This window comes from Ovis aries, chromosome 20, assembly GCF_016772045.2.
Source record: "Ovis aries strain OAR_USU_Benz2616 breed Rambouillet chromosome 20, ARS-UI_Ramb_v3.0, whole genome shotgun sequence".
NCBI lineage: Eukaryota > Metazoa > Chordata > Mammalia > Artiodactyla > Bovidae > Ovis > Ovis aries.
In genome coordinates this window covers 3,668,670-3,680,762 of record NC_056073.1, presented here as the reverse complement: position 1 = coordinate 3,680,762, position 12,093 = coordinate 3,668,670, and the positions used below count along the sequence as shown (strand labels likewise).

At 42.2% G+C, this 12,093-nt stretch overlaps 1 protein-coding gene across 32 annotated transcripts in view; it reads right to left on the bottom strand.

Annotated features, from left to right (window-relative positions):
• DST (dystonin) overlaps nt 1–12,093 on the bottom strand; it is a 524,163-nt gene that overhangs the window by 248,762 nt on the left and 263,308 nt on the right. For 17 of the 32 annotated variants that reach the window (XM_060403016.1, XM_060403018.1, XM_060403017.1 and 14 more), the window contains 3 exons: nt 10,371–10,460; nt 8,081–8,158; nt 5,803–5,895 (listed from right to left, as the gene is read on the bottom strand). In XM_060403016.1, coding sequence (XP_060258999.1) covers nt 5,803–5,895; nt 8,081–8,158; nt 10,371–10,460 — 261 coding nt within the window. Of the gene's footprint in view, nt 1–5,802; nt 5,896–8,080; nt 8,159–9,743; nt 9,843–10,370; nt 10,461–12,093 lie in introns of all 32 variants that reach the window. The other 15 variants (XM_060403014.1, XM_060403015.1, XM_042237537.2 and 12 more) reach the window with 2 other exon arrangements.

Sequence of the window (12,093 nt, the reverse complement as noted above, 5' to 3'; positions counted from 1 at the left end):
ATGAGTAGCTTGATAAATTTTATGATTTCAAGCTTGAAACACTTAGCCAAAAGAAACACCTGTGTGTTCTTACACATGACTTAAGGCAGTTGAACTTTACATGGAACTTTTATACTTGTACCCTAGTTAAATATTATGCAGTTTTACCATGGCTGTGCTGTATAAATAATAAATCAGAATGGAGCCTGATGACCCAAGGTGTGCCTCTTTCTAAGACTGAGTCACTGATATGGTAAAAAGGAAATTAGTATCATATGACTAGTCTTACACAAAAGTTAAAATCAGCTGACTAATTAAAAAAAAAAAATTGGTAACTGACTTTCTCTAGATTGTCTTTAGACTGATCCAAAAATGGAACTCATATTTTTCTAAACGAAGCTATTCAATTAAATAGTCAAGTTAGCAATGTGCCTGATAATTGTCACTAACAGACGTGCATGAGGTTTTCCTTAATCATTTCAAGAGGAAATTAAACAATCTCTATCAGAAAAAAGAATTATATCCTAGAAGACAAGCTGGTAAAAATAAAGCTTCCGGCTGGTTTGCTTTTAATTTATTCTCAATGTCTTCACTGGCACTGGGACGTTTTTCAAGAGAACTTAGAAGTCAGTGGCTGGCGTGAGCACTAACACAACAAAGGTACACCCACTGACTTGCACTTCCTTCCAGCCCCACCAAGCCCAGAAGCTGCCCCTCTTCAGGCCACTGCACACTGCTGTCCCCCACCGGAAACGGCTCCACTGCAGTCTCTGCCTGGTTAGCTGGCATTCACCTTGCAAAGCCTGTCTACAACATCAGGGCCAATTTCCTTTATTCTCTAAGACCTTCCTAATCCCACCGAAACACACCCTCCTCTACATCCCTACTTTTATTTATACTGTGACAGATTCAACAGCCCAGATTATAGTCAGTATTACAAACATTCTCCCAATAGACAGAGCAACACTCTTCCATCATCTTGGTGAGACAGGCTGGGATCTGGGACCCTTTGCTGCAATACTTGCACCTGAGCAACCCTCTCCTGGAGCAACAAAGTACAAAGAAACCGCATGGGACTAAACCTGACTGCATGCACACAGCTGGGGCAAATTCTGGGCAAAAGATACAGACAGACCGGAAAACCCAATCGCCACTTTTGAAGAGCCCAGAGCAAGGTACTGAGCATGCCCCCTGCACACACCACCACCAAAGGGGTGGGCACACCACCTGAGCCACGCCTCCAGCCCAAGCCCCGGTCAGGCCCCCACCCTGACCCCACGTGAGGAAGGCGCTCATCCCACCTCAGGGACAGAGCAGGGAACCTGTTCTCACTTTCCATGCTGCAGCCAGGAGCCCCCAGAAAGCCCTGCCTGAATTTCTTATCTGGCCTCTCATCGACTGCCATTGATTAAGGAGGCCAAGAACCCTAGTCGGTTACATAGTATCTCTGGACCTAGCATAGGGTAACTCACACAAGATTACTGTACTGGCAACACTTAACCTTCAGACTGCCCAGCTATAACAGACAGTCAATTTGTGATGCTCAAATAAAACTTTTTAAATCAATAAATAAATTGGTCTTCTGAAATCACTTCCCTTATTTATGCAAAGTATAGAGGAGAAAAACGTCCCAGTCATGTTGAGTGAGGATGATTACCACTGCTATAAATAGCCTTCTGTCTTGGCATAAAAAATCATTCTAATCTTAAAGTATCATAGGATTAAAAGTATTTCTTTAAATAAAAAGGAACATTTCTATTCTATACAAAACATTGAAATGCTCCATTTTAAATAAACCTTGATCTAATTTTAAAATACTGGTGATAATCTAACAGTCATAATATCTTGTAACGAAGGTCCTAAAATACACTGGATTTCATAAAATATGCCACAGGATCATATTAAAAGCAAAAGTCTTGAGAGTTTGTGATTAGCACATGCATTACCTATTATATACAGAATGGATAAACACGGTCCTACTGTATAGCACACGGAACCATACTCAGCATCCTGTGATAAACCATAATGGAAAAGAACATGGAAAATACTGTGTGTGTGTAAAACTGAAACATTTGGGGTATAGCATAAAGTAACGTATTACAAATCAACTATTTTTATATAAAAAATAAATTTAAAAAAAGAAACAAGACTTATGTTGGTACTTTTCTGGCTGGTCCTCTTCTCAAGGCCTCTAGATGAAAGTGAAAGTGGAGAGTGAAAAAGTTGGCTTAAAGCTGAACATTCAGAAAACGAAGATCATGGCATCCAGTCCCATCACTCCATGGGAAATAGATGGGGAAACAGTGGAAACAGTGTCAGACTTTAATTTTGGGGGCTCCAAAATCACTGCAGATGGTGACTGCAGCCATGAAATTAAAAGACGCTTACTCCTTGGAAGAAAAGTTATGACCAACCTAGAGAGCATATTCAAAAGCAGAGACATTACTTTGCCGACTAAGGTCCATCTAGTCAAGGCTATGGTTTTTCCTGTGGTCATGTATGGATGTGAGAGTTGGACTGTGAAGAAGGCTGAGCACCGAAGAATTGATGCTTTTGAACTGTGGTGTTGGAGAAGACTCTTGAGAGTCCCTTGGACTGCAAGGAGATCCAACCAGTCCATTCTGAAGGAGATCAGCCCTGGGATTTCTTTGGAAGGAATGATGCTAAAGCTGAAGCTCCAGTACTTTGTCCACCTCATGCAAAGAGTTGACTCACTGGAGAAGACTCTGATGCTGGGAGGGATTGGGGGAAGGAGGAGAAGGGGACAACAGAGGATGAGATGGCTGGATGGCATCATGGACTCGATGGACGTGAGTCTGAGTGAACTCCGGGAGTTGGTGATGGACAGGGAGGCCTGGCGTGCTTCGATTCATGGGGTCGCAAAGAGTCGGACACGACTGAGCGACTGAACTGAACTGAACTGAACTTCTCTCTTCCAGAGACAATATATAATTCTTTCTTTAACGATTCTTTGCTTTCCATTTCCCTCAACTTAGGGTCTATACACATTGCCTCTAATTTCCAACCACTTACATTTCGGTCTGTTACTTTCTGCTCTCAGGAACTTGAATGGACCTTCCCCAAAACCCCCGGGGTCTTCCCAGACAAAACTACCCACTGCACTCACTCCTAACTCTGTCAGGCCCTCTGGGGGCATTCCACGCTGCCCACCGTTCCCTTCTCTTGACATTCTCTTCCCCTGGCTCCGTCAATGCTGCATTTTCTTGCAGCTACAAGAAGAAATGAAGTCCACGTTTCTCTCTCTTAGGAGAATTCTGGTAAAACTGACTATAATCCGGGGTGACAAATCCTTCTCAATATAAAGAGAAGGACAAGGGGGCGCTGCAGGACCGGGAAGGTGCTGGAGGGAAAGCAGGCAGTCCCTGACGCCAGCCGGCTGTGGGCCAGGCCCCCCGCTCCTTCTGTGTCCCCAGGTGGATGGTCTCCCCCAAACTTCCATCCTCTCTCTCTGCTCTTCTCCACCGGCCCCTCCGAAGGCCCCTCCTCTCTGACAGACTCAGGACTCTTGCCTTCTGGAGACCCCCAGGTTTATCGGCAGCACCTCTGACTCCCAGGCTCCGCTCCGCCCGCATCTACAGCTGCTTGGCAGACAGAAGCCAGGGGACCCCCCCGTCCCCCGACACACGTCAAGCCCATCAACGCCATGGCCTTTCCCTCTCCCCTCACCTCCCCCACCACCGGCTGTCTACTGGCTTTTTACCTCCCGGGTTTAACGGCTCAGCGGCATCTTTAACCAACCCTGCAAGTCCATCCTGTCTTCCCCCAAAACACCACCCTGGATTCACCTTTTCTTCTGCACCTAAGTCCCGGCCTTTAACACCCCGTTCTGAGGGCAACACCTCCCCCTCTCCACTCATCTCCTTGACTGCGGCCTGCGGTCATTTGTTGATTTTACTGGAGTCCATACAGAGTTCTAAAACATCATTTTTCAGGTGCAGGACGGTTGGGTGACTTGCTCAATGTCTTCATGGCCACAGATTAAAGAGCTGACAATGACACTCAGCTGTGCCTCCCTCCAGAGCCTGGGTGAGCCCCGACTCTGACATGCAAAATCCAGACACAGCCTGTGTCATCAGCTGTTGGTAACAATGGACTGTTTCCAAAGGTCTCCTGCAGTTTCAACCCTACAAGTTCTGGATCCCTGGGAAAGTTGCTGAGCAACTCCATGTGAATTCTGCTTTATGGCCCATTCTAGTTAGACTTCACCTGTTCCAGTAACAAGCTTTCAGGTCTGGAGCCAGGCCCCAAACCCTGCCTTGCTCGGTACCCCAGGTCCCCTAAGGATGGGCCTCTAGTGATGAGGGTCCCTGACTCCAGCTCCCAGTCATCAAGCCCCGCTGAGCGGACATTTGCCTAATATATCTGTATCAGCTGCTCTATCGGCTGGCCAGCTGGCCCCAGTCACCTGGTCTCCTGGTCCCTGGGTCCTCTCCTCTGATGCTCTAGTGCCTACCCGAGTCCTGGAACCTGCAGGACTCTACTTCCTACAGCTGTCCATATGTGCCAGATTCAGCCTGTTCCCAAATGAGCCCCAGTTACATTATTTCCACCACTCCCCTACAAACCCTGTATCCCACTAAAAGTTTTTAAATATTAGAAATAAGTCTTCTTCTTCCCAAGATGTGGTCAAAACCACAGCTCCTCTCTAAGCCGGCAAGCCGTGTCTTTCTCCTCCAAGGCCCGCCACACAGCCATCAATGGGTGGACGTGCCGTGTGCCCACCAATACGACACTCCACGACCCTGTCCCGAGGGATTGATAAACCAAACCAAGCGCCAACAGTAGGACTCACCTTAAACCAAATGAAGATTATTTTTTTAATGTATCCTTTTACAAAAACCAAAGGATCAAAAGCAGCCTTTTAATTAGATAAAGGGCACTGGTAATTAGATAATAATTCATAGTAATAAATATGCCTTTACTCTCCTTCTATCTCGTTTGAGAAAGTACAGCTCCACAGGAAACACGGATGGTGCGAATGCAGGGAATCTCTTTGTGAGAACAACACTGCCACCTAGTGTCATCAGCTGTTGACAGCACCAGGAGAAAGCAGGCACGTTCAGAAACTGCAGATGGCCAGGACCGTCACAACGTTTTTATGATTCTAAATCAGGTAATGTTGGCCAATAAACCAAGAAACAGGTCTACATTCAATAAAAGGGAATCTCTGTCTTCCAACTCTTGAGATTACAAGCACTGTTCTAAAAACATTCTAAGCTTTTCAACAACAGGAAAAAAGGTGCCAAGTCCATAAGCAGCATGTTACTGAGGGGAACAATACAAATATATTGTTTAGGAAACAATGTCTAAATATCATATCATTTATATGTAGCATCTGAAAAAAAAACTGATACAAATGAGCTTATTTACGAAACCGAATCAGAGGCACAGACTTCAAAAACAAATTTGTGGTTACCAAAGGGGAAAGGGGGGGACAGATAAATAAGGAGTCTAGGATTAATAGACATATACTACCAAACATAAAATAAATAATCCGCAAGGACCTACTGTATAGCACAGGAAACTCTACTCAAAATTCTGTTAATAATCTATATGAGAAAACAATCTGAAAAAGAATGGATATACGTACATGCCTACGAATCAATCTGCTATACCCCGGAAACTAACACAACACTGTAAGTTAACTATACATCAATATAAAATAAAAAACTAAATTAAAAGAGAAACAAAGTCTGGAATTTATTTTCCCCTGTTGGATGTGAATGCATAATTCACCCTTCACATGAACCACTTGAAAACCATCAATGAGGTTAAAAGAAATGACAAGAAAACTGGGCTCACCTGAAAGTGCAGAATTATTGTCCATATTAATCCCAAAGTCAACTTGGGATTTCCATCTGTTATGTCATCATTTCTAATATTCACTAATTTCACCTGTTTTGTGAAAAGAGAAAAGAGAAAACCAAATGCTTTTCAACCAGCACGTGAGTTATTTTTACCTACATAAATGATTCTAAATTAGATATAAAAGAAGCTGGAATAATTTTAATACCAATAATCCTATAAAATACTGTTTTACCCCTAGGCTGCATCTTACAGAGGCTGCAAATTACCGAGGAACAACAAAGCCAAAATAAACATCAACGTTGGGCTTTGTTTTCTACGGCAAGTACTAAAAGTACACTTGTCAAAACAAAACCACAGTTCAAGTGAGAAGTCCTAAATACTTAAGTTTTTAAACTAGAAATAATATTGTCTTTTGAAAATAAGCGTTATTTTACAATTAAGTAGGAAACTATTCTGAACCATCAAATAATTTTAACAGTTTTATCACACTTCTATCACAAAGAGTGTAAAAAAGAAATCTAACATTATTATTCCATTTGTCTACCACAGACTGCTACCAGGATAAGTAACTATGTAAGTCACTGGACATTTAGCAGACTATTCAAAACTTTAAAAATAATATGTCAATAATAACCAGATGTAAAGCTTATCAACTGTCAAATTATGTATTCAGATAAATTCATGCAATAATGATAACTAACACTTCCTGGAAAACTAATTAAATATCACGAATGATACCTAACATTTTACTTCCTGGACAAATCACTACCAAAAATATTTCGACAAGGAGACACAATTAACCATTAATCTTCTGGAAACTCCCACTAGAATTAAGACTAGTAAGGCATATCAATAACACTTAAAAGATAAGCACTGAGTATTTGTTAGAATTTAGTAACTAAAAGTGGAGAAGGCAATGGCAACCCACTCTAGTACTCTTGCCTGGAAAACCCCATGGGCAGAGGAGCCTGGTGGGCTGCAGTCCATGGGGTCGCTAAGAGTCGGACATGACTGAGTGACTTCACTTTCAATTTTCACTTTCATGCACTGGAGAAGGCAATGGCAGCCTACTCCAGTGTTCTTGCCTGGAGAATCCCAGGGACGGGGGAGCCTGGGGGGCTGCCGTCTACGGGGTCGCACAGAGTCAGACACGACTGAAGCCACTTAGCAGCGGTAACTAAAAGCACTGTGATGTTCATAATAAACCAAATGAAGGGCTAACGACGGTGTCTCCTTCTCTTCCTTACCCTCTCCTCTTTTTTCCCTCTCCATTAAAAAGCAAAACTGTTGCCACCTTTGATTTCTCAGTTTTTAGTCACTTTCAATTCTCCTCAGTTTCACTGTCTCCTCCTTTTTTCTCCTAACTGAAAGCTACCAATTACTTGGCTGATACTATGTTAATCACAGTGGTACCCAATCAAGATCAAATCCAATTTGGTGTTCATTTTTCTCCCACGATTTCTTCTGAAACCTCAAGCGAGTTGGGGGCTGTTGTCAGAACTGTTTTATTTTTAACCGCTTCTAAACCATCCAGTTGTACCTGCTTATAAAATATGAACTTCTGCCTCCTCACTATTACATTTTAAAAATAAACATATGCAAAGTTTTTTAAGTATTATATAAACTATCTTTTATTTTAAAAAGGGCAATTTTACAAAGTGAGTATAAAAAATATTCTCTCCCCACCACTAATAACTGTTCTTTGACATTCTTAACATTCTGTTGCTACTAAAATGTCATTAAGTTCCCAGGCAAAAGCATTCCAATTCCAACAGAAGGAAAATCAGTAGCTGTTACTCAGATGGTAATGCAGCCACTTATAATTCGTCTGGGCTTACACCTATGATTAATTTCCTTTTCTTTGGAACAAACGTTTAAAAATATTTAAAAATATCAGTCTCACAAAAGCAGAAGTTTAATGTTATGAAAGTGAAGTCGCTCACTTGTATCCGACTCTTTGCAACCCCACGTACTATAGCCCGCCAAGCTCCTCCAACCATGGAATTTTCCAGGCAAGAATACTGGAGTGGGTTGCCATTTCCTACTCCAGGGGATCTTCCCGATCCAGGTATTGAACCCAGGTCTCTGCATGGCAGGTACACTCTCTACACTCTGAGCCACCAGAGAACCTCTGTTAATGATTATTAAATCATTATCAAATCATATTAAATGTTAATGATTAACTCAAAGTCAAATTTAACCTGTTCGTTCCCTGTTCAGTCACATGTGTGCCGTACTATACGATTACAGCTTTGAAATTCAAACATCATACCTGGCGTCTTTTCAAATAGTCAAGGGCAATTTGTACGTTCTGGAGCCTGTGAAAACGCATCCGACCCTTCTCTCTGGGCTAAGAAGAGAAAAATGCAGGGTATAAAAAACATCATATTTTCTGACACCACTGACCATGCTAAATATACTGAATATACTATATAAATACACCGTATGCTCGTCACACTGTCAAAAATTTACTGTTTGGGGAAATCCATTAAATTTTTAATGATATTTTAATTTTTTTGAATTACCTGAGATTCAGTGTAAACTAGGGACTTTTCTGAATCTGTTTTATTTAAACAGATCCTTCACTATGAATATTTTATTTAAGCAAAAGGAAGAGAGAAAGCGCCACAGAATATACAGACATTTCATATTCACTATACTACAAGTCTAGCCTACAATTATTTAGCCTCGGATGCACGCAAAGAATTAAATACCATTCCCCATTTACCTTCTTAATAAACTCTAACTCAAGAGGGTTTTTAAATTATACATGTATGGCATGTAAATGAAAATGAGGTAAAGTAGCATGCAGTTAGTATAAAAACCACTAAGAAGGAGAAAGGCAGTCAAGGTTTACTTAGCCATGATACAGGAGAGAGAAAAGCAATTAAAGCCATGTAATATATTTCCTCTTTATTTTCATTTTTGCACACAATCGGTTGGACTTTAATTGTCTGACACTGCCTGGGGATGGACGTGATGACGTGCTGTGTCAGGGAAACTGACAAACCGTAATTCTTTTCCTTGATGACGTTTCCCTTAAGAAACGTTACAAGTCAGCAGAAGGAAAAACATAAGGAAACAGAGCTGAGAAAATGTTCAACAAAACTACAAAGGATGGAGCTGATAACTGACCACATAAAATCTTCCAAAGGGAAAAAAAAAGAAAACTGAGAGCTGAGCCGAAACGTGACTAGGTTGCTGAAGCCAAAGGCAGAATTAAACAGACGGCGGACCACAGGCTGGGGAAATAACCCCATGTAAGAATGATGGTGATGAATCCCCACTGCATCAGAAAACACACGTTCCAGTGAAAACAGGGGGCCCTGGGGATCTGATGGCCAAAGAAACGCATCCGTCTTGCAGAGGTAGGCTCAGCTGACTGAGGCTCTCGGGGGTGAGACAGCTCTGTCAGGACCCTGGCATTTAAAACATCCTCCCCAAAGAAAGTGAGACAGATAAGGCAGGCAGAGAATGTCCATCTAATACCAACTGCCAATAGGCATGCCTTAAAGCATAGTCTTAAATATAAAATAAATGTCCATACGTTCCTTCCATTAAAGCAATGAGCAGTTATGTCTGAAATATCAATTTCAAAAGTGGAACTGATATGCATAAAAATTAGCAGGCTGGTTGTAATTGTAAACCTTCACACTTACACAAAAGGTATATAAACTTCATTAGCTCAGATGCCATCCTATAGTTTAAGCACATATGTTCAAATACCATGCAGTGCAAGAGATACAGAAATACATTTAAAGAGAAAATATGTCCGTTGTCCAATCTGTTGGTCCACACACATCCACCTCCCTGCGGGTCTTGGGGCCTTTGCACCATTTTCTAAACAGGAGCCAGAAGCCGTGGGTTACTCTATGGTGTTAGCGCTCACCGCACTGTACCGGCTAGGTTAGTCGAGTTACGGGGGCGACACCTACCCCCTTATCCTCATCCTCCACATCCTCATGCTGTTCATATTCGCATGCTTCTGAGGCACTCACCAACCGTAAGGTCTTCAAAAAATCTCGCTCCCTTGGCTAATGAATATAACAGACAGAAGACAGGACAGCAAGTACACAAGACAGACCAGAAATGAAAAGAAGAGCATGAACAGAACATAATGAAGGGACCGGGTAACCGAGGGGGGGGTGTTCACAGAAAAGGAGATGACACCTGTGGAGGGGGTTAGACCATCTGTCAGAAAGCGGTGCTTATTTCCTTGCTAGTGGTGAGTCTTTTAATAGGGGGTTATATTATGCATCCAAATTCTGCTAAGCATTAAAAAAAAAAAAACCAAGGTAAGAGGAAGAACAGCAGTAGTCTTTTAATTACAGAACTGATTACATAAGCAAGGTCATCAAAGTGTTTCCATCTCCCAAATGCACACTATTTAAAGTCTGAAAATGCTTTCGAATCTAACCAGAACTCTTTTTTCAAGCAGAATTCATAGCAGCTCACAAGACGGATGCTGCAAAAATCTGAACAGTTTGTGCCGAAAACATACTAGGTCATATGCAAAAAGGATCACACGTTCCTCCGAATAAATTATGAAATTTAAAACTTACCAAGGTGTCTCCTGAAAGAACCTCTAAGAGAGAGATCAAATTGTGTCCGTCTCTCAAGTCTTCATAGAGATCGTTCACGTGTTTTCGAACCTATGCACAAAAACACAATTTAAAATATTTGGTTATAGAACTCAGATTATCCTTAATATCCGGACAAGAAAGTGGACGAGGAGAAAACATTCCCTGTGTGTCCATTCATGCAGTGTTTTATGCAGGCCCTGACCTGAATCACGATTCCTGAGACAGCAACCAGGGACACCTTAACAAGGTGAGTGTTTAGCCCCTCAGCCCTGAGTTGGTCTTCCTGACCTCTGCGTCGCAAAATTCAAGATGCCAGAGGCACACCCTCCACATGTTAAAAATCCAGAGATGTAGCCTAGGTAAAAGGTCCATGAGACTCTAGGTACTACTTCTGAAAATTCCTGTGAGTCTATGATTATCTCAAAATTGAAAGTTTTTATTTATTTATTTTTAATTTCTTCTTTTTTTTTTTAACTTTATTTTACTTTACAATATTGTATTGGTTTTGCCATACATTGACATGAATCCACCACGGGTGAAAGTTTTTAGAAATATATGTGAGGTTATAAGGCCTCTATTCAAAATTCCTCTGCACAGCATAAATCTTCCTGTGGTGGAGAGTCTTCTTTTCTTTTTGAATAGCTTCTTCTAAAGTTTCTATTGGACTACAGTTAATTTACAATGTTGTTCTTGTTTCAGGTACACAGCAAAATGGTTCAGTTACATATATACATATATTGACTCTTTTTCAGTCTTTTCCCAGTAGGTTATTGCAGAGTACTGAGCAGAGTTCCCTGTATGTCCTTGCCGATTATCTATTTTATAGATAGTAGTGTGTGTATGTTGGGTTTAACATACACACACTACATATATCCCCCCTCCCAGGGGATAAATCGCATAACCACACTCACAGTAACTGACAGTTAACAAGGCTGGTTTAAGTTTCTTAGTTTATAGCTCAAACCACCAAAAACTGCCCCAAAGCTCTGCTCTTCCCACAGAGGGACACCCCTGGCACACACCAGCCCGCTGTCAGTTTCAGCCGGACAGACACAGTCAGAGCAGGTTGCGAGCGTGGCTGTCCCCACCCCAACCTGCTCCCCTGGGGTGATGCTGGCCTGTGCTACTTCACGAGCCGAGGACGGGGTCCACAGAGGCAGAGACCAGCATCCCCCACAGCACGTGGGCACAGGCCTGCGGGCCCCCTGTCTGCGTGAACACACACTCTGGAGGTTTACACGCAGGAGCCAAACTTCTGTGCATGTGCAAAGTGTCATGTGACTAAACAGCAGAAAGAAACAGAAAGATCCAAAGTATGGTCAAAACTTTCTGACTCCAGAGCAACCAGAAAGAAAGGGCCTAATGTAAACTGGAAGCAAGCCTTTGATGGTTAAGATTTTCGGGTCTAAAAAAGCAGCTTAAATACCACTAAATGTTGCTCTGCAGTGACCTAAATGGGAAGGAAACCGCAAAAAAATAGGGGCTGCATGTATACATCTAGCCGACTCACTTCACTGTAAAGCTGAAGCTACCGGGACATCTCAAGCAGTTGTCAGTCGTGTCCGACTCTGCGACCCCATGGACTGCACTGTGCCAGGCTTCCCTGTCCTTCACTGTTCCCCGGAGTTTGCTCAAACTCATGTCCATTGAGTCAATACTCCAATTAAAAAAAAATTAATACTGCTAAATTTTATTATCTTAA